This window comes from Typopeltis vanoorti, chromosome 18 (assembly GCF_054136105.1).
Source record: "Typopeltis vanoorti isolate ZY-2024b chromosome 18, IOZ_Tvanoo_1.0, whole genome shotgun sequence".
Classification (NCBI taxonomy): Eukaryota; Metazoa; Arthropoda; class Arachnida; order Uropygi; family Thelyphonidae; genus Typopeltis; species Typopeltis vanoorti.
Window position 1 is genome coordinate 7102449 of NC_143566.1, and position 24149 is coordinate 7126597.

Here is a 24149-nt window from a genome sequence, read left to right on the forward strand (position 1 = left end):
ATAGAAGAAATGAGTGGAAGGAGGGTAATTATTATGGGAAATTTCAACTATGGTAACATTGTTGAAATTGGAAGGAGGAGAGGACACATGGGAGGAAGGAATTGGATTTCATGCGGTTATTAAGAGATAACTATCTGCGACAGCATGTAATGGAAAATACTAGGGGTCAGAGAGTGCTTGACCGAGTAATCACATCTGAGAATTTGGCTGTAACTAATATGACCACATTGCCACCAATTGGTGAGAGTGATCATAGGGTCTTGACTTGGGAGGTGGCTAAAGGTGTAGAATTTACAATTAAGACAGGGTACATGTGGAATTACCAGGCTGGTAAGTATGACAAGCTTAGGAGTATGATTGGTTCAGTGCCATGGCATGTAAAACTGCAAGGGCTGGATGTTGATAGTGCATGGGAGGCGGTTAAGAAGAGTTTGCAGGAGGCAATGGCTGACTGTATACCTATAGTCTGAATAATAAATCAAGTAGGGGTTAAATGGATGAATAACACCATTAAGCTTGAGCTGCAAAAAAAGAAAAAACTGTGGAGGGAATTTAAGGAGAAAGGTGACTGGCAGGCATGAACGGTATAAAGCGCGGGCCAGAAGGGTAACGAGTGTGGTAAGAAAAGCAAAAAAAAAAGGATTACGAAAGAACATTGGCCATGCAGGCTAAAGAGAATCCCAAACAGTTTTTTCAATATGTTGCAAGTAAAAGAAAAAATGTATATGGCGAATGATTTTAAAGAATGCCGATGGTAGAGAAGTAACCAAATCAGTTGATATAGTGGAATTACTGAGCAAGCACTTTGCAAGAGTTTGTTGTTTCAAAGATACTTGTGACATAAGACTGAATGATATAATCACGTAATCACAAGAGAGATTTTTATTTAACCAAATATTTCGGTCTGGAAATAGCATACCATCTTCAGTGGTATTACAAGAACAGTTTAAAAAATACAAGCTAGAATACTAACAATAAATCGTTAAAATTAGAAATAAATATCTCTCTTGTGATTACGTGATTATATCATTCACTTTGCAAGAGTATATCATCCAGGTGGTGACATTGCAGGACTGAATGAACCAATAGCTTATACAGGAATTGTGGTGAATGAAGTGGAGGTGAATAGTCTATTACAAAACCTCAATGACAATACATCTGTGGGATTGGATGGTATACCAGCTCGTGTCAAACGTGAAGCAGCTAAAAGCTGTCAGTGCCCTTGACCATTTTATTTAATTTGAGTCTCAGGTCTGGGTTAGTCCCAAGGGGGTGGAAAGAGGGGAAAATAGTTCCACTGCATAAAGGAGGTTCAAAGACTGCTGTTATAAATTACCGACCGATCAGCATATCAGGAATCGTTGTCAAGGTCTTGGAGAAAATAGGCAAGAGGAAAATATAGGATTGGATAGATGAAAATGGGATACTGTATGGGGGACAGCATGGTTTTGTGAAGGGTAGATCATGCCTCAGTAACTTGCTCACGTTTTATAACACAGTGACGGCTGAACTGGATAAGGGTAATGGGTTTACAATGATTCTACTGGACCTTGCTAAGGGCTTGGACAGGATACCACATGGAATTCTAATCAGTAAACTGCAGCATACGGTGATGGATATAGGGTTGGTGAGATAGATAGGAGGGTGGCTGATGGAGAAGTATCAGAGTAATTTATTCAGGAGTAGAGTCCAAAAGACGGCCTGTGACTAGTGGTGTGCAGCAGGGCTCTGTTCTTGGACCACTACTGTTCAATTTGTTCATTAACGATATAGGAAAGGATCTGAAAGGAACAGTTCATTTGTTTGCAGATGATGCAAAGTTGGGTAGGGCAATAGGGAGTGCACAGGATGTCAAAATTTTGCAGGATGATTTGGAGAACTGGGCTAAGGAGAATGGATGTCAATTTAATATGGCAAAGTGTAAGGTTATGCATTTTGGGGTGAAAAGATTAGCAGCAGTATACCACATTGGTGGAACGTATGGAACGTACTCCAAGAGATTGATGAGGCCAGGGATTTGGGAGTGTTGGTGGATAGGGAGTTGAAGTTTAAGAGGCACATCGCAAAAGTGGCTAAATCAGCTCATCAAATCACTTGGTTGCTGAAAAATACTTTAACAAGTAGAGACAAACAGGTTATTGTTCCTCTGTATTGAGCCTCGATAAGACCCCATCTAGACTACTGTGCCCAAATATGGGCACCAGGGTTCCTTCTTGATGGGGAAGAGGTAGAAAGACGAGTGACCAAGATGATAGCAGGTCTATGGAATGAACCTTATGAGAACAGGTTGAAGATTTGTGGGTTGCAGAAATTGGTTGATAGGCGGAAAAGGGTGATATGATTGAGATATTCAAATTACTGAAGTGTTTCTATAAGATTAATTCAGAAGATATTTTTGAGAATAGGACTGGTGGTGGGAGGACTAGGAGCCATACATGGAAGCTGGGCAAGAGTGTGGTTAGCAAGGGTGTTAGAGCTAGTTTTTTTTTTTTTTTTACTTGAAGAGTGGTAAATGAGTGGAATGAGCTGCCAGAGTCTGTTGTGGGTGCCATGACCGTGAATGAGTTCAAGGCAAGGTATGATAGATACTGTGTGAATATCGAATAGTTGTTCTTGCATGATGTTAGGGCTTCCCTCGATGAGTCTGTCGACTCCTTGGAGTTGCCCGTAATAATAATAATAATAATAATAATAGTCCACTGTTATCAACCACTTTACAATACAATAACAACACGTGGGAATATTATGTGTGTCAATATATTAAAGAAGAAGATGATTGTGAAGCATGTGATGCAAAAATGAGTAGTTTTTGTGGTTCTGATAAAAATGCACCTAAAAGGCATCAAATTTAGAAAGACACTTGCAACATTTTCATCCTAAAGTGGTAGAAGAGGAGAATGAGAAAGACAGAAATAAAAACATTCCCTCTATTTCAGAGCTAAAGAAAGATCAGAAACCTACTGTAGGCCAAACACAATACCAAGATTCTTTAACAAAGTTACCATAACAATGATGTCAGAAAAGTTTGAAAAACCACATCATTGAAATGGCAATGAAGAATAGACTACCTCTATTCTTTATTTCACAACAGCCTTTTTCGGCTTAAATGGAGAAATGGCTAGAAAACTTGGAGTTTCTCTGGAATGATAATTGAAGAGGCCAAATATAAGAAAGAAGAACTTCAAAAAAGTCTGAAGGGATGTTTTGTCTTTATTAAAATGGATGCATGTACACGTCAAAGACAGAGTCAATTATTTTGCTATTAATGTTAGATTTGTCGATTAAAACAATAAAATGATAACTCAGACATTGGGAGTAAAGGATACCCAGGCACATCAAAAGTTAATGGAAGATATTTTACAATTTGAAATTATAAAGAAGCAGGTTCTATACACTGTAACAGTTAATGCTTGAAATATGTTAAGCAAAATTGAGAAAATAATATATTTAGTTTAATCCTTTATTTATGGATAAAGGATTAAACTAAATTTATTATACTCTAACCAAGTGAAAAATAAACTTTCAACATCTTTCTCTAAATCCAGAGTAATTTATTAAAAAAGGGTGGCACACCATTTGGCAATTCCTATAGGTAAGGATGACCTCTCATTGCTTCTGCCTTTGTATCTCCACTGCTGGGCCTGGCTCCCACTGACGAGACCTCAATAAAGGTCGAAACTAGTCTGGGTTGTGGCCCTTCCCTTAATGCATAACATTAGACATATCCGCAAGGAGATGTGTTTTGTATTAATGGAGATACTGAGATAGGAGTGTTGGTAGCTTGCTCCACCTTTGCAAGGAGTGCTCTGGTGTTGTACCACCTTACCCCAGTCCTGAAGATACTTTCAGGCGCAAACTTTGTTTGCTCACACTTGGATAAAGGATTAAACCAAATTTATTATACTCTAACCAAGTGAAAAATAAACTTTCAAAATTGAGAAAATGAATAAATTTGATGAAAAAAGCATACAAATATTAAAAGATGAAGATGACATTTCTACAAGTAATTGAGAAATTAAGAATTGAGAAAATGAATAAATCTGATGAAGAAAGCACACAAATATTAGAAGATGGAGATGGTGTTTCTACAAGTAATCCACAAATAGCACAAACAGAAGAGAGCACTGAAATTTTAGATGGTACTGCTGAAGAAGTGTCTAAGCTAATTTCAGTTCAATATATGCATTGTGCTGTTCATACTCTGTATCTAGCAATAAGAGATGGCTTGAAAGATCGTCATGCAGCTACTCTCACTGGCAAGTTGAGACAAGTAGCTGTTGCAGCCAATGTCCCTAAAACAGATGCTATTCTGCAGAGTCATGCTGGAAAAGGAGCTATTTTGAATCAAGCAACATGCTGCAGAAACACATATTTGGTGATAAGGCATTTGCTTGAGCTAAAGACTTTCTTGAAGATCTGGATAAAATAAATGTTTCACTAACTGAAAGCCAGTGGGCACAAGTGACAGAGTTAGAAAGTCTACTTTCTCACCCTTTTACTGTCACCAAGAAATTGCAATCTGAGGATTTAACACCTAGTAAATTAATGTTGGAGTGGAAGAGCTCGATGTATCATCTGAACAAAAGTGTACGATTAACTGCTGATAGCATTGTATCTTCAAAGAAGAAAAGAGAGGCTCTCTTGTTCTTAATCAAATCCTGTTAGCTGCTATTTACATTGATCCAATGAACCATATTTTATTGAGCAGTGCCCAAATTACTACAGGAAAACAGGCACTTTTGAAGTAGCAGTTTGCATGAAAGGGTTACAAGTACTATCTGAAACACCTGAACGACTGGAGGAAGCTAGAAGCATTGGTAACTCAGGATTATCCTCTTCAAATTCAAATGAAGAATTAGACTTCAAAGCCTACTTGAACAAAATAGAATGTTCAAAAGTAAAGCTACGTCACTTATGGATGGGAAAAAAACAGTAAATGTCAAAATCAAGGAATTTCAGCAAGAGTTTTTTTAAAGGGTTAAAAGAAGTGGAAAAGTATGACCACTCATCGAAACGACTATGGAAGAAACCATCCTTATTTATCCAGAGGTTAGTAGTGATGTGGCTAGAACTGTAACAGCAATGCCACCCACCCAAGTCAGTATTGAAAGACTGATTTTGATACAAAAAATAGTCAAATCAGATTTAAGGACTTCCATGAGGGAGAATCTGGCAGAAGCAATTATATATTTAGTTTAATCCTTTATCCAAGTGCAAGCAAACAAAATTGGCGCCTGAAGTAATTTCAGGACTGTGACAAAGGTGGTATCGACTTCACATAATTTGCCTTAGTATCCCATAATGCAAAGCACATCTCCTTGCAGACATGTATAATGCTATGCATTAAGGTAAGGGTCACTACCCAGACTGGTTTCGACCTTCATTGAGGTCTCATCAGTGGGAGCCAGACCCAGAGGTGGTGATTCCAAGGTGGAAGCCATATTTCCATATAGAAGTTGCTAAAAGGTGTCACACCTTATTAAAATTCTCTGGATTAGAGATAGTTGAAGGAAGTTGTTTTCCACTTAGTTATGCTATGAATTATATATTTGGTTTAATCCTTTATCCAAGTGTAAGCAAACAAAGTTTGCGCCTGAAGTAATTTCAGGACTGGGGCAACTCATGGCAAAAGTGGTATGACTTCACATCACTTGCCTTATTGCATAGCATTATACATGTCTGCAAGGAGATGTGCTTTGCATTATGGGATACTCCTTGTGGACATGTATAATGCTATGCAATAAAGCAAGTCATACCACCTTTGCCATGAGTTGCCCTAGTCCTGAAATTACTTCAGGTGCAAACTTTGTTTGCTTCCACTTGGAAAAAGGATTAAACCAAATATATAATTCATAGCATAATCTTCTGCCAATGGAAAACAACTTCCATCGGCAGAAGCAGTTCTAAGAACAATATGTTAGTAAATTTTGAATTTTATTTTTGATTTAACCCCTATTCTACAGTTAGATGCTAAGTTTCTTTTAAAATTTAGTAGGGATCATTTCAATCTTCTACAGCATATTATTTCATTTATTATTTTATGTATATTATTTTTCATGTCCATTCATTTAAATTTTATATCCACAATACTTTAATCTCAAAAAGGAAGAGAATTGGGTAGAGAATGATCTTCCTTATTTTCTTTTATAGTTTCTTTGTTTTATATCCTATATTCCTATTACTTTATTATTTATAGCCTTTTGATAAAAATATAACCTCAATTGACCAATGTTCTAAGTATTGTCTTTTGTTTAAAATTTAAGGTTATTGAATGTTTCATCATCATCAAATTCCTGACATGTACCTCAAGGTGTGTACAGGATATGATAGTACTACTTGAAAAACTTACATCAACTGAATGTTTCTAATTTCTTTAATAAGTAGAATAAAAAAAAAAGTCCCAATGGCATAGCTATAGTACTTAGACTCAAACTTTAACAGGTTAGAGGTCTAAACCGTAGCCTGATGATTCACATTGGCAGTGATGAAATGCCTTGTATGATGTATTATTATTTATTTCCTATATTGATACATAAATAAAGGAATCCGAGTAAAAGGTTTTTATGTACCGACTCCACAACCCTGGTGTAAAGGAAGTCTTTCCTCTTCATTCTCCAGAACTTCTGTGTTTCTCTTGTTCATGGAGCCCAGTGAGGTTATACTAGAAATGGGAGTAATTTGATGCTCTGGGCCCGAGATACAACTGAAGATCTTTAATTGTTGACTTTGCAAATTTCCTCCCTTCTGTTGTTCATGTTGGGTGAATTACTATTTGCAAGCAGTATGCTAGGTGAAATTTCATCCCTAGACATCATTTTTCCTTCCGATGATGGGCCTCCATTGGAGCAATCAATCTTTTTTATGGAGTTTTTCTTGTTTTTGATTAAGAGATCATCATTTTAGATTCATTTTCATTCATACTTGCATTTTTGCCATGAGTACGCTGCCTTGGGCTGCATGTCTGTTTCTGGTGACTGCTATCAGGGTTTGAGTGTCCACTGATGTGTAGCTGGAAGAGTAGGGACAGTTCTTCCTAATGTGACCCTCTTCATGCCAGTAGAAGCCCTGTGATGCAATGGATAAATAGAAAGTATAGGTGATTCTGTTTATGTCTGTGTTGATGATCTTCAGCAAATTGTTCATTGCATCATTGTGTGAGAAATGCTTGTATTCGGAAACTTCTGATGTGTCCTAATTCAGGTCTTTTGGTGAATGTTGAAAATGTACTTATTTTTTCAAGTAATGGAAAATTAAGTGTCATATTTTGTTAAGAGCTCTCTAAGAAACTGATGGGGGATTTCAGGGGGAACACTTGACACATCATTACTTCAGTAGGTACTAATGCAATGCTCCCATTGCATTAGTACTTATTGCTAGTACTGTATTAATGTATGAAAGCAGTATTTTTCCTGGCGATAGGTTTTTAGCTTTTGCTACCATATTGGCATAAGTACTGAAAGTGACTGACCTGTTTCTTTTCTGAGAGCTCTTCTATCTTTCTTGGAACAAAGTAGTGGAGGATTCCTGGTTTTTTCTTCAGCTGTAGTAATGAGCTGTCCAGTTGCTATTGTTGCTAATCTGTTGTCTGGGGCAGGTAGTCCATGTGTCCAGTAAGAGATACGAGGTGAAACTATAGCATTAGAACTATAAGCAATCTAACATACCTTAATTACTTGTATAGGAAAGTGGAAAAACTGTTGCATTTAAGGTCTTGTTACAGATATAAGAGTGAATATTTTATGCACAGATTGCTCTTAAACTAGCAATATACAAATAAGTAAAAGCTCATAATTGTGGATAGCTTATACAAACACAGGTGAAAGTAGAAGCATAAAAACATATGTCTGACTAGATATAGATAGATCTACATAGACAGATCTTTATATATCTACTAGGGGGATCTGTCCCCCCCCCGGCGCCCAACCCCCCAAGTTCCGGGCTGGAAGGCCGGTTCTTTATGAACCTCACTTTAATTATTCAAAATCACAAAATGAAAACAAAATAGTTACTATATAATCAGTCATGAGATGCGCGTTATGCTAATTTCAGTAATGAATACTAACACGTACTGTTTAATGGTCGACAATGAGTTTGATTGTTGTAATCCTGAAACAATAAAATTGTTGTCTCATGAAGACAAACATATTATTGGACGTTTCAAAACAATGAAGACGTGACAAATTGCGGCTTATCGGCTTAACAAATTAGCCGATAAGTCTTCGGTTTATCAGCTTATCACATAACAAAAAACGTGACATAAAAATTTTTCAAATTTCGGCTTATCTTTTTATATATATACAGAATGGAAAAAGATATTTACCATTTTAGTATCAACAAGCAGAGAACAATATAGCTGTGGAGCAGGCAGAGAGATTTTCAAATCAACTAGAAGATTTAACTTTGATGTAATATGTGCTACATATCCAGTGATTTCTTCCCAAATAGGAGGGAAAATATTCACATTACACAATACAGCTGCAATCAAAATTTCCTGGAGTGATCTGATATGATCTGACTCAGGCTGAAACTTCCCACTATCAGAATGTGATATAATTTTGCTATTGGCTGAAATAGAAAGTAGAAAAATAATTATTAATATTTCACATCACCTAAGTGTAAATATATATATATACATATAATTTTTTAACTTGAGGATACAGTATCCTCAAGTTAAAAAATTCATTACATCTATATCTCCTCCAGAGATTCTTATTAAAAATAAAAACACCTTGTAGCAACTTCTATAGGTAAAGTTCATAAGGCTTTGTATTACTAAACCTTGGTATTTAGGGTCTAGCTACTCACTGAGGAGACCTCAAAAAAGGTTGAAACCGGTCTGGGTAGTGACCCCACCCATAATGTATTGCAGTATACATCTTTTAGTGAGATGTGCTTTACATTATGGGAAAATACTAAGAATAGTGATCAGAGCTTTACCCACCTTTACAATGAGTTGCCCTGGTGTTGTACCATCTTTAGATTGAACTATGTTTCAGGTGCAAACTTAATTGTTTGCATACTTGGGATTAGGAGTTAAATAACTAAGCTTATAAAATTACTTGGTAACCCTAATATATATATATATATAAATATATATAAACACACACACACACACACAGTTGACCCTTGAACAATGCGGGGGGTTAGAGGCACTGTTCCCCTGCATTATTCAAAAATCCGCGTATGACTTTTCACTCCCTGAAAACTTAACTACTAATAATCTATTATTGACTGGAAGCCTTACCGATCACACTAACACATATTTTGTATGTTATATGTATTATATACTACATTCTTACAATAAATTAAGCTAGAGAAAAGAAAATGTTATTAAAGAAAATTACAGGGAAGTGAAAATACATTTATAGTACTGTACTGTATTTATTGATACCATAAGTTTATGTCATCTGTTTACAAGATGAATCATATGTCTATCAGTATCTACATGAATATTGTCATAATTCTAGAATTCTTGAGGGACAAATGTCTTAGGCAACATGTAACAGAGGGAACAAGAGGTTCAAAAGTTTTGGATTTGGTTATAGCATCAGAAGAGTTGATAATAACTGAGTTGACGTCTCTCCCACCAGTTGGAGAGAGTGACCATATGGTGTTGACTTGGAAAATGAATAGACATGCAGGAGTATCAAAGAGACGGGAACTTATGTGGAATTATAAGGCAGGTGATTATAATAGTCTTAGACATCAACTTTGGGAAGTTTCATGGAGGCAGGAATTGGAAGGCCGGGATATCACTAGGGCGTGGGAAATTGTGAAAGAATATTTGTAATCAGCAATGGTAAGTTGTATACCACGAGTGAAGAAGAGGACGAAATTTGGAGTAAAGTGGATGACAAACAATATTAAACAAGAATTGCATGCGAAAAAGAGGCTATGGAAGAGATATAAGGAGACAGGTGAAGAGATGCATGAGGAATATAAGATACAGGCCAGAAGAGTGACTAGTGTGGTAAGGAAAGCGAAACTGGAATATGAGAGGAGATTGGCCCTAAGATTCAAAGAAAATCCTAGGGAATTTTTTAGCTATGTGGCCAGTAGGAGGAGAAATGACTGTGGAAGAATGATATTGTGGGATAAAAATGGGAATAGAGTGACTGATGCAGAGGACATAGTGGAATTGTTCAATGAACACTTTATTGGAGTATTTCATCCTAGAGGAGTAAGTTTTAATGCTAGAGGGATAGGACTGGTTCGAGGTCTGGAGGTACAGGAGGAGAGTGTGTTTCAGATACTGAGTACTCTGGATGTCAATAAAGCTGTGGGATTGGATGGTATTTCACCACGAGTTTTGAGAGAATGTGCTAGGGAATTGACAGTGCCTTTAACGTGGCTTTTCAATGAAAGTCTGGCTTTGGCAAAGGTGCCCAGGGAATGGAAGGAAGGTAAGATAGTGCCATTGCATAAGGGTGGTAACAGACTGGAAGTGTCTAATTATAGGCCAGTCTGTGTGTCATCAGTAGTTGTTAAGATCTTGGAGAAAGTAGTGAGGGGACCGTATACAGCATTGGGCAGATGAGGGTAATGTTATCTGTGAGAATCAACATGGATTTGTGAAAGGACGCTCTTGTTTTAGCAATATGCTAGCCTTTTATAATAAAGGTTCAAGAACATTAGATTAAGGAAAGGCATATACTGCAATTTTCTTAGACTTGGCGAAGGCATTTGACAGGGTGCCACATGATAAGCTGATATTTAAGTTGCAGCACATGGGTCTGGATGTCAGATCGGTCAACTGGATTCAGGATTGGCTGTCTGATAGGTATCAGAGAGTTGTGTATGGTGGAGCAGTTTCCAGGAGGCAGAGGGTTACAAGTGGGGTCCCACAGGGCTCAGTACTAGGACCTATATTGTTTAATCTTTATATCAATGACATAGCCAGTGGATTGCAGGGGGATATTCAGTTGTTTGCGGATGATGTGAAGCTGGGAAGGATTATTAGTAATAGTGCAGATGTGGTAGCCCTGCAAGAGGATTTAAATAAGCTAGATAGATGGGCAAATGAATGGAGGTGTCAGTTTAATGCAGCAAAATGTAAGGTCTTGAGGTTTGGGAAACATCGATGGGATGCTGCATACTCTATCGGAGGAGTTATACTGGAGGAAGTAGGGGAGACAAGAGATCTGGGGTTGATGATTGACAGAAACCTGAAGTTTAGGGGACATATTGCAAAGGTGGTGAAGGTAACACAGAGGATTGCTGCTATTATGAGAAGGACACTGACCTGCAGAGATAAGAGGGTTATCATTCCGTTGTATCAGACCACACTTGGACTATTGTTCTCAGATTTGGTCCCCAGGATTTGAAGGGGATAAATTAACTGTGGAAAGGATACAAAGACGGATGACAAAGATGGTTTCAGGACTGTACAAGGATAGTTATGAGGATCGGCTGAGAGAATGTGGACTGCAGAGTTTGGTGGATAGAAGAAGGAGAGGTGATATGATTGAGACTTTTAAACTGTTGAGAGGTGGTTACAGAGTTGACACTGGGGAGTTCTTTCGCTTGGTTGAATAGCGGGAAGGAGTGATGACAAGAGGCCATCCCTGGAAGTTACAAAAGGAAACTGTGAGCAAGAGGGTAAGGATTGGTTTCTTTGTGTGGAGGGTGGTTGAGCCGTGGAATGCATTGCCTGATGGAGTGGTGGGAGCGAGAACGGTCAGTGAGTTTAAAGAGTGGTATGATAGACTTTGTGTTTCTCGGGGGGGGGGGACTCCCCTCGATGAGTCTTGACAGACTTTATGTCTTAGGAAGGACCTCCCTCGATGAGTCTTTTGACTCCTTGGAGGCCTGAATAATAATAATAATAATAATAATAATAATAATAGATACAAAACACTGTATATATTATACATATTACTAACACTAGACATCAAAAATGAAAAGATAATGTGAAAAAGAAATTATTCATATTTATTTTCAGGTATAATGATTTATGGTAGGTTTCATTCTGGGCTTTATGGTAGCCTATTGCAATCAATACGATTCCTTTGCAGTAGCCTAGCCCAGCCTTACACTAAGGAATGAATCATTATAATTTTTTTGTTTTATACCAATTAATTTAAGTAATTAACTTAAACAACAGTTAATTTTATGGTTTAATACTGCATCTTTAATTTGTTTACATTTCTCCTGACTACAAATGGCACCAAGTATGGTCTGTAAGTGTTTGCCTGCATAAGTTTTCATAAAAGTTAACTTTTTATAATAAATCTGTGTATATTTTATGGTAGTAAAGGATAAAATAGACTAGTACTACATATATTTTATGCATTCACAACAGCTTAACTTTTTCTTACTTTTCTCGATATTTCTAATCTGTGCAGTTTGCAAGTTTTTTCAAATTGTCACAAATCTTCCAAACTTTTTCCAATACATTTATTAAAAAAAACCGCATGTAAGTGGATCTGCACATTTCAAACCTACATTCTTCAAGGGTCAACTGTGCATGTGTGATAATCATATATAGTTTGCTAAAGATATTATTACTTTCATAATACTTAAGAAGCAACATATGCATAACTCTTACTCCCAATAACTCTCTTACTTTCAGGAAAAGTGTTCAGTTAGAAGAAAAATTATTCTAAATCATGAGAAATAAAAATAAACCTTAAATTTTAAACTGATATTTTATTTTAATAAATATTAACTATTTACTAAATTAAAGAGCCAACAAGCTTCACTTTGGCGATGCAAAATTTATAAAAATCAAGTGATTTTTTAGATTAGATTTTAGATTTAGATTATATAATATAGATTATACAGTCAATCTAATATCCACTTGATTTTTACAAATTTTGCATTTAAGATTATATAATATAGATTATATAATTCTATAATAAATTATATAATTCAATCTCTCAGGGGACCCTGTAAACCCCAGAGAGCACGTCCCCTGGGTGGCGGATAGGGGAGCCCACCATGTGTGCGTGTGTGTGTGTGCGCATGCATGTATATGGTCCAAATATACTGAATAAAGGCTCGTGGACCAACAGGGCCATAAGGGATAATCATCTTGATTGTAAGGGAGGTGGCACTCCCATGGATCCCTAGCTGGATCTATCCTCTCCTTCTACTACTTTGAGGAAGATCCACTTACTTTAATCTTTCCTATAAGGCTTTATCAGCCAACTCTTCTTATTTTATGACCCTAGAGTACTCGAGGGCATTGGGGTCTTTTCATTTCTGGCCTTACAACTATGCCCTCTCTATAAACCTTACTATAATTCTTCTATAATCTACTCTTTCCCTCTTCAATATACCCTATTCCTCCTATGGGTTTAAATTCAGAAGAAGGCTAGTTCAGAAGCCTTAAGGTAGCAGCCCTACCACTGAACTATTCCATCGTCAGGCTAGTCCCCCGACATGGAGAACATAATTCTACTAGTAAGCTGACAGAAAAAGATAATCGAATTGAATCTATAGGAAACGACACTTGAATGGAAAAGGTAAAACAAAAATGGAAACGACAAAATATAATACACATAGCAAACTGGAATGTAAGAGGAATAGCATATAAAGAAATAGAATTAGACCAATTATTAAATGAAAGAAATTTTAAAATAGTAGTAATCACTGAAACAAAAAAGAAATTAAAAGGAACCATGAGAACTGAAAATTTTAATGTGATATACAGTGGAGTTGACAGAGACCAAAGAGCACAAGCAGGTGTCATGATTTGGATTCATAACTCCCTTTCAAAACAGTTAAATCATTATAAATTATGGAATGAAAGAATAATAGAAGCTAGAATAAAAATAGATAGAGGCTATTTAACAATAATTGGTTTATATGCCCCAGAAGAGAGAAGAGAACAAGATAATATTGATTTTTATAATCAGCTACAAAACATATATAATAAAATAAATAAAAATGATTACATAATTTTAGCAGGAGACTTAAATGCAAGAATTGGAAACATGAAAATTAATAATAATATAGAAATACATGGAGAACATACTCTAAACAGGAATGGTAAAAAATTGATTGACTTTGTAGTTTATAATAACCTAAAAATAACGAATTCCTTCTATAAACATAAAGACATACATAAATATACTTGGGCAACAAGAGGATGGAAATCAATATTAGACTACTTCATATTAAATGAAAAGACATCAAAATTTTCACTAGATGTTAGAGTTCATAGAGATATTAAATAAGCAATGACCACTTCCTTGTAAAAATAAAATTAAGATTACCACCTAAATGGCTACAAGTAACAAGAACAGAAAGAAAAATTGAAACATTTGTTTATAAAACTAGATTATTGAATGACACAAATGTGCAATGGCTATATAAACAAAGAATTAACCAATATCTTGAAAAAATAAAACAAAATGAAGAAATAGAAATAGAATGGCTTAATATAAAAACGATACTAAATGTAGCAGCCAATGACAGATTAGGAAAGACCAAAAAATTCAATAAAAGGAAAAAACTGAAGATCTGGGATGATACAATGAAAGAAATAATCAAAAAGAAAAAAAGAAGCCTATCACAAACGGTTAAGCAGTAAAAGATTAGAAGAGGAAATAGAATATAAAAGAATAAGAGCCATAGCTAAAAGAGAAGTCAGAAAAAGATATAGAGAATCATGGAACAAATTTGTTTCTAATTTAGAACATTATTTATATAAAATAAGACCCAATGTATATAAAATTTTTAAACACTTAAATGCAGATACCAAAGAAAACATAAAATTACATTATTATATTTACAGCTATTTGCCTGCTTCTGTTTAGGAGTGCCCCAGTTTAAATGCCATTGGCTCTTTTCTCATGGATTTTTAGGGCATTGTAGATGTATATTTATCAATAAATATATGTTGCATAGAGGACAAGAAATTTGCACATACCTTTTTCTGTGTGTTGTGGCTCTTCTTCTTTTGCATTGTCCAAACTACTGTGTGTGTGTGGGGGGGGGGGGGGGGTTGGCAAGTGGGAGAATTGAAATAACAAATGGAAAAAACCCAGGTTTTTTTGAATAACATATATATACATATATATTATAAGGGATGGGTGGAGCATTTTTTATATATTTATATGAGGTGGGAAAGGGTGAAAGGGGTTGAAAACAGCAACTGATTTTTTGGAGGGGGGGTGAGGGGGTTGATGGGGTGTGGTCCGTTTCAACTATTCATCGTCGTCGTCTGAACACATGGAGGCAGTGGATGCTATGTCAGGTCGGGTAGGTGCTTCTGCTTTTGAAGTGTTTGTGTTATCGCCTATTGGTCAGGGTTGTGACCCCAATTTTATGTTGTGTAGCTTCCAAACTTCGGAGATTATGTAGGGCCTGCGTACGTTGATAGAGTTCGCGTCACACTTTATGGCTATTGTTTCCGATATTCTAAGCATTGTTTCATTGTCTTGTCTGTCTACTATGATGGCCTTGTCGATCTGCAAGGTATGTTTTTGTTCAAGGTCGTGGACAGCTATTTCCGTTTTTCCTGTGCTTTGTATTCGATTTTTCTTTTTGATGTTGCATTTTTTAGTTTTTAAATGTTCTGGAATAGGGATGTTACAATCGCGGAAGTGTTCTTGTAGTCTTGCCCATAAAGACCTGATGGTGGAACCTGTGTAGATGATATCACAGTCTTTTTGGCAGGGAAATTTATAGACTATGTTGTGGTGTTCAAATATTTCTTTTTCTGTCTGAGATTTAGTGTGTTTTAGGAGATTTGCCAATTTTTGGTTTATGGTGAATACCAGTTTGTAGTCAGTATGTTTAAAGATGCATTTGTAGGCTTTGTATGTGTTTTGGGTGTATGGTAGTTTGATAATTTTTTGTGGGGGGGAAGTTTATTTTGGTACTTGGGTTGTTTTGGCGGGGTTTTGGCAGTCTTGTTTGCGTAATTTATTAGTTGTCTAGGATAGCTGCGATTTTTGAAGATCTGTGTTAATTTTTTTATTTCTAAGTTTAGATTACTCTGATTGGTTGAAAATTTGTACGCATTTATGAATTGTGATAAGATGACAGATTTTTTAACGGAATATGGATGGTATGAGTAGAAATGGAGGTAGTTTCCGATATGTGTGGGTTTGTGGTATATTTTCGTGGCTATTTTGTTGTGTGTTCTGGTTAGTGTCAAGTTTAAGAAATCGATGGATTTGTTCTGTTTGGTTTCTATGGTGAATTTTAGTCTGTTGCTGTAACTGTTTAGGGATGCTTTTAAGGTAGCGATGTGTGTAGGATTTCCAATGCACAGAATATCGTCCACGTATCTGCCATAAAATGTGATGCGAGGGGAGTAGGAGTGATTCTATGTGTGCTAGGAATAATTCCGCTAGTTGTCCGCTGATGTTTTGGCCCATGGGGAGTCCGAAGGTTTGAATGCACATGTTGTTGTTGAACTTGAAGAAGTTTGCTGAGATTATTAGTTTTATTAGGTTAATAATGTCATAGGGCGTTAGTTTAATACGAGAGTGTAGGGTGTGGTCTTCTGTGAGTAGTGTGCGTACGATGTCTAAAGTTCTGGGGACATCCACTTTGGTGCATAAAGAGGCTGCATCCAATGAAGTGAGGATGTCATCTTGGGATAGGGTTAAGTTTTTTATTTTCAAGAAAAGGTCATCCGAGTTTTTTTTTCAACATCAAAAAGAAAAATCGAATACAAAGCACAGGAAAAACGGAAATAGCTGTCCACGCCCTTAGATGCTGTAATTAATGGTTTGAGAAGTTTCGCTACAAATTTCGATAAAGGGACTGTAGTGGTGTTTTTGTAGGAGAACTAACACATACCAAAAAACGCCAAAACAACCCAAGTACCAAAATAAACTTCCCCACACAAAAAATTATCAAACTACCATACACTCAAAACACATACAAAACCTACAAATACATTTTCAAACATACTGACTACAAATTGGTATTCATCACAAACCAAAAATTGGCAAATCTCCTAAAACACACTAAATCTCAGACACAAAAAGAAATATTTGAACACCACAACATAGTCTATAAATTTCCCTGCCAAAAAGACTGTGATATCACCTACACAGGTTCCACCATCAGGTCTTTATGGGCAAGACTACAAGAACACTTCCGCGATTGTAACATCCCTATTCCAGAACATTTAAAAACTAAAAAACGCAACATCAAAAAGAAAAATCGAATACAAAGCACAGGAAAAACGGAAATAGCTGTCCACGCCCTTGAACAAAAACACACCCCGCAGATAGACAAGGCCATCATAATAGACAGACAAGACAATGAAACAATGCTTAGAAAATATCAGAAACAATAGCCATAAAGTGTGACGCGAACTCTATCAACGTACACAGGTCCTACATAATCTCCGAAGTTTGGAAGCTACACAACATAAAATTGAGGTCACAACCCTGACCAATAGGCAATAACACAAACACTTCAAAATCAGAAGCACCTACCTGACCTGACATAGCATCCACTTCCTCCATGTGTTCAGATGACGACGACGACCACGAATAGTCGAAACGGACCACACCCCATCAACCCCCCCCTCACTCCCTCCAAAAAATCAGTTGCTGTTTTCAACCCCTTTCACCCTTTCCCACCTCAAATAAATATATAAAAAATGCTCCGCCCATCCCTTATAACGTATATGTTATTCAAAAAAAACCCGGGTTTTTTCCATTTGTTATTTCAATTCTCCCACTTGCCAAACCCCCCCCCCACACACACACAGTAGTTTAAACAACGCAAAAGAAGAAGAGCCACAACACCCAGAAAAAGGTATGTGCAAATTTCTTGTCCTCTATGCAACATATATTTGTTGATAAATATACATCTGCAATGCCCTAAGAATCCGTGAGAAAAGAGCCAATGGCATTTAAACTGGAGCACTCCTAAACAGAAGCAGGCAAATAGCCGTAAATATAATAGTTTGTTAAGAGGAGTAACATGGGATTTTTCCCAGAAATAATATCCATAAAATTAAACACTGAATTGAAATTAGAAGAATTTCTAAATTACTACACAGAATTGTGGACAGACAAATATTTTAAAAAAGACAACTAGCAAACAGCTAACGAAAATGAAAAGGAAATAACTAAAGAATAATTAGAAATCAGCCTGAAAGAAACAAGAAACGGAAAATCACCTGGAGAAGATAAACTAGGTTCAGAACTATATAAATATGCAGGAACTAGATTCAACTAAAGACTCATTATTTTTAAATAAAATTTATTCAAATGGTATCCCCCCTAATAGAATGGAAAAAAGCAATTGTGATTCCTATCTTTAAAAAAGGTAATAGAGATGACCCTAAAAACTATAGACGTATCAGTATACTAAATTCCTGTTACAAAATATACAGCAGAATCTTAAATAGCAAACTAATGAAATATTCCAAAAACTTTATTTTAGAAGTACAGAATGGATTTAGAAAAGGACGATCATGTATAGACCCGGCCTTTTGCTAAAATTAATAATAGAGAAAAGAAGAGAATACAATTTAGAAACACATATTGCATTTATTGACTTTAAAAAAGCATATGACAATAGAGAATAAAATAAGAATTAATAATAGAGAAAAGAAGAGAATACAATTTAGAAACACATATTGCATTTATTGACTTTAAAAAAGCATTTGAAAAAGTTAAAAGAAACATATTATTTAACATATTAAAAGCAAGACAAATACCAGATAATATCCTAAAAGCTGTCACAAGTATATATGACAATAATCAAATACAAATAAGATTAAATCACGAGCTATCATATACGAGAGAGATAAACCAAGGGGTCCAACAGGGATGTCCCCTCTCAGCAACTCTTTTTAATATCTACTTAAATGAAATAATAATAAAATGGAATAAAAATTTACATCAAGGAATTAAACTTTCTCCTACAGTAAACTTAAACACTCTCCTCTTTGCCGACGACCAAATAATAATTACAAATTCTGAAGATAAACTACAGAAAGCTATTTTAGATCTAAATGAGATATCCAAAGATTATGGTATGATAATATCAACAGAAAAATCAAAAACTATGGCCTTTAAAGGACAAGATCCAGCAAGAACTAAAATAATAATAGATAACAAGATCTTAGAACAGGTGAATTCATTTAACCTTCCTAGGATGTACGATCACATACGAAAATGAAAAAGATATAAACATAAAAATTGCAAAATATTTAAAAATAACAGGTGTAATTAACTCTATATTTAAACCAAACCTAGTTCAAAAACAAACCAGACTAAAAGTATACAATACATTAGCCCTACCAGTCTTAATGTATGGAAGCAAAATCTGGACAATAAAACAAAAAGACAGACAAAGATTAACAACAGCAGAAATGAAGTTTATGAGAAAAACTGCAAAGTATACCCTATTTGATCACAAAAGAAATTATGAAAGAATTAAACCAAGAACCAGTAATAGAAAAAATTAAAAAATATAAACATAAATGGATGGAACACATTCAAAGAATGAAAACAGAAAGATTACCAAAAACAAGCCTTAAAGTACAAGCCATTATGAAAAAGAAAACCAGGACGTCCTCTTAAACGATTCAACGATGACTTCTAAGGCCGGAACAGGCCAAACTAGGCCTTAATCCTTGATATGCATGATGATGATGAGATTATATAATCTAATATCCACTTGATTTTTATAAATTTTGCATCGCCGAAGTGAAGCTTTTTGGCTCTTTATTTTAATAAATACATTTAAGCACTGACCGAGAATTTGCTTACAAAAAATATACTTCCAATGTTTCAAGCTGTAAACTGTTTCCTTAGTATTGCAAGAGAGTTTTTGCTTTCTTAAGGTTTCTGAAGATGAACCAACCAGTTCAAAACAGATGTCAGGTCAGTGAAACCTAAAAAATGGACCGAATTAGAAAAGCGAATAAATGCATGCCTGGACAGCACGCAGGTTTTCTAAGGTGATCCGTGCTAGGGCGATTCTTAAATGCCGGTGGGCGTATTCCCGTAAGCTCTCTGTTCAACTTACTTTGATGAAACTTTCATGTTTCTCTATTCGGCTTTGAAATAATGCTGGATCTAATATCCACTTGATTTTTATAAATTATTTAATTAGCCATGAAACTATCTGCAAAATTTAATTAAAGCAAAAAGAAATCTCCATATTAGATAAGTCAGCTTACTAGAATTTCAGTAAGGCTACGTATGATTGCAAGACGTGCAGGTGAAAGTCACAAGACTGAAGGCAGCATTGTCAAGAAAAGAGCTAAGAAGATTACGTTCGGTAATTCATTTATTCGTAGGCAAAGGCTACCTTAGAAAGAGAGACAGGGAAATAGAGTGACTGAATTTTAAGGATGTCTGCACTTTTCATACTTTGTTCCATTCCTTAAATGGATTTACAGACTGTGAACAAGTGATAACAGTAGAGAGTCATGTTCATGGATAAGGTTACCATTTTTCAAATCATAACAATAAATACAAAGAGTTGGATAGGATGGTGATCTATCTGATAGAAAGAAGAAATTACAGCAGGACAGAGCTTAGCCAAGAAATATTGCAGGGAGTTCTTTTGAGACTGGTCAGGGGGAAGTTGGCAGAAGATATATGAGGAATTAAGGCTACTTGAAGTTAATATAAGAAATATAAGTTAATATAAGAAATATAAGTTAATATAAGAAATATAAGAAACACTGTACGAATATCTTTTGAGACTGGTCAGGAGGAGTTAGCAGGAGATGTTTTAAAGAAATTATATGTTTTAAAAAAATAGCACAAGAGATTAACAGCTTTAACATGGCCTCACAATTCAAAATTCTGAAAGAGTGGAAAGAGAGGCAAATTTTTTTCACATTATAAAAGAGGATATCTAGACTGAGACTTCAAATTATAGTTCAGCAATGAAACTGGAGACATATTATGAAGCTGGAGAGATTGGTGATGGCCTGGAACCATGACTGGTTTGATAATGATAGGATTCTATATGAAGGTCAGAATTAGTTTGTTGATGAGAAATTAGGTGAAGCAAAGATTAATTTATAGCAATATACTGAGATTCTGCAAAAAACCATTGATAGACTCCTTTCCTTAATACTTACACGGTGATCAGAATACATCATGAAAATTATGGAAACAACTACTGCATTAGAGTAAAATTTTCGTTTAATATAAACCAAAATAAACACTTGACATTTCAATCTTCACATTAAGGTTATCTGGAGTATACACATATATACAAAGAAACAAGCTGCACTACAATATACATGGTAAGCTAAATTCACTGATCAACCATTAAAACTATTGGTCTGATCTCTGCTGGGGGAAAAAAAAAAAGTGAGATGAGGAGCAACCAACCCCATGCAAGCAATGTTCATGTGATCAACCTATCTAGCCACACCTTAAATAAGGGTCAACTTGCATTATTGGATAAAGGCTTAAACTAGCAGTAGCACCTAGAACTGTTAATAAACTGGATGTTAATCTCTTCCAAATAATACAGCTGATAAAATTCATTTAGAAATTATGGACTTGACAACCATTTTATAAATAACTCTTTTAATTTCCTAACATTTAGATTTTCATATTAAGATCATCTGGAGTATATACAAATATATAAGGACAAGCTGAGTTGCATTACACACAGTAAGCTAAAGAAACAATGATTTGATAACCGGTTATTCTACTGGCATGACCTCTAGTGAAAAAAAAATATTACAAATTAATTAATTATTTAGAAACTACACCAAAGCTAAATTATATTTAAGATAACATGAGAAAAACATTCTTTCTTATAGATAGTTTTCTTTTAGTGACAATGATGTCTTATTTTTAACATTACAATTGTGATTTTAGATTTAGGATTCTGGATCATCTCTAGTCCTGTTTATAGTTAACACTTAGAGAGAAAGGTTCTCCGGGTAGAATATGTGCTTTCCATATGCTTGGGATTTTTAGACCATCATTCTTATCAACCATCCCAATCTGAATAATAACGATGGTCTAAAAATCCCGAGCATATGGAAGGTAAATATTCTACCCATGGAACCTTTCTCTTAAGAGTTAACTATAAACGAGACTGTAGATAATCCAAAATGCTAAATCTAAAATAACAGTTGTAATGTTAATAGAACATCATTGATACTGAAAGAAGACTATCTAAAAGAAAGAATGTTTTTCTCATGTTATCTTAAATAGAATTTAGCTTTGTAATTTTTTTTTTTCACTAGAAGTCATGCCAGTAGAATAATCAGTGATCAAATCATTGTTAATTTAGCTTACTGTGTGTAATGTAATTCAACTTGTCCTTGTATATTTGTATATACTCCAGATAATGATCTTAATATGAAGATCTAAATGTTGAGAAATTAAAAGAATTATTTATAACACGGTTGTAAAGTCCATAATTTCTAAAATGCATTTTCAACAGAAAGAAAACCATATGTAAGAATCTTACAAAAATGGAACTAGCAGCAATCAAGTCATTAAAAGATAATCAAGATATAATTATAACAAAATCAGACAAAGGTAATGCCACAGTCGTCCTTGAGAGATCAAGTTACATTAATCAATCGAATCAACTAGTGTTTGATAAGAGCAACTATCAACTTGTGAACTATAATCCGACTAACAGGAAAAGAAAAAAACAGTGAAATTACTTAAGTCAGTCACTTCTTGGCTGTCAGATGCTGTTAAAAAAACAAAACAAAAAAACTAACACCCCATTACACCCGTTCTCCCAGAATATATGGTGTTCTCAAGGCACACAAGCATAACATTCTGCTTCAGTCGATAACTGAGGGAACAGACAGTCCTAATTATCACATAGCCAAGAAATTTGCATCAACATTCAAGGAGTTGGCAGGTCTTGCCCACCCCTCCTATATAAAGAACACACAACATTTCGTAAACAAAATTAAAAACATAACACTCGGCAAAGATGATTTGTTAGTCAGTTTTGACGTTTCCGCCCTTTTCACAAATATCCCAATTAATGACACACTTCTTCTCCTACAGAACAAATGTCCACCTGACATTACGGCTCTCTTTGTCCATACTACGTTACGGTTACTTCGTGTGGCAAAATAACTTTTACCTACAAAAGAAGGTACGGCCATGGGCTAACGATTATCTCCCCCAATTGCTAACTTTTATATGGACGCTTTTGAGCAATGTGCTCCAGATTCCTTTACTTTAAAACCTACAGTTAGCTTAGATACACTGATGAATTAGCAATAACTTATAGTTGAAGTATTGTACGAGAGTTTTCTGAAAAGTTCTCAGCCTCGACCATAGATGACAACACTATCAGCAAGATTTTTTTTTTTTTTCTAAATTGGTATATCTGTCGTAAGCATCCATGTGAAATTGAAAGTCATTCTATCAAGTGGTTTATTTTATACAGCTGAAGCAAAAGTATTGCATGTATCCCTTGAATTGGATAAAATTGAGTATCGTGTGGTTATAAAATTCTTTATAAAAGAAGGTTTAAAGCAAAAAGAGATATATTTTTGAAGTTCATAAAAGATCATGGGTACTCTTCTCCTTTGTTTTCAACAATTAAGAAATGGGCTGCCAAGTTTAAACATGGCCGTACCAGCCTTGAAGATGATCCACGTGAAGGATGTCCAAAAAGTGTAACACCAGAAATCATTGATCAAGTGCACGATATGACCGGCGAGTCAAAGTGCATGAAATTGCTGAGACTATAGGCATTTCAAAAGAACGTCTAGGATATATTTTGCATGAAGAATTGCAAATAAAAAAGCTTTGCACAAGATGGGTGCCAGGGTTGTTAACAGCAGATCAAAAAAGCACTCGCATGAAAATCGCTGAACACAGTGCTTGGAGTGTTTTAACAAGAATAAAACTGATTTTGTGCACGATTTATTATTATGGATGAGACTTGGATTCACCATTACAAATCAGAATCTAAAGAGCAGTCAAAACAGTGGATAAAAGCCAGTTGTTGTTAAGTACCAAGAAGAAAAAGTCGATTCGATCAGCAGGAAAGGTCATACCATCGGTGTTTTGGGATGCTAAAGGCATTTTGTTTATTAATTATCTTCAAAATGATAAAACAATAACCGGGAAATATTATTCCCATCTTTTAACCAGACTAGATGAAAAAATTCGTGAGAAAAGACCTGGTTTGCAGAAGAAAAAAATCATCTTTCATCAGGACAATACACCTGCCCAAGAAAGTGTTTTGGCAATAGGAAAATT

At 35.4% G+C, this 24149-nt stretch overlaps 1 protein-coding gene across 1 annotated transcript in view; it reads right to left on the bottom strand.

The window, feature by feature from the left end:
- LOC150096475 (ciliogenesis and planar polarity effector 1-like) overlaps positions 1-24149 on the bottom strand; it is a 614243-nt gene that overhangs the window by 226348 nt on the left and 363746 nt on the right. Inside the window, exon 13 of the mRNA XM_090408080.1 lies at positions 8321-8565. Within this exon, the coding sequence (XP_090264206.1) occupies positions 8321-8565 (245 nt within the window). The remainder of the gene's footprint in view (positions 1-8320; positions 8566-24149) is intronic.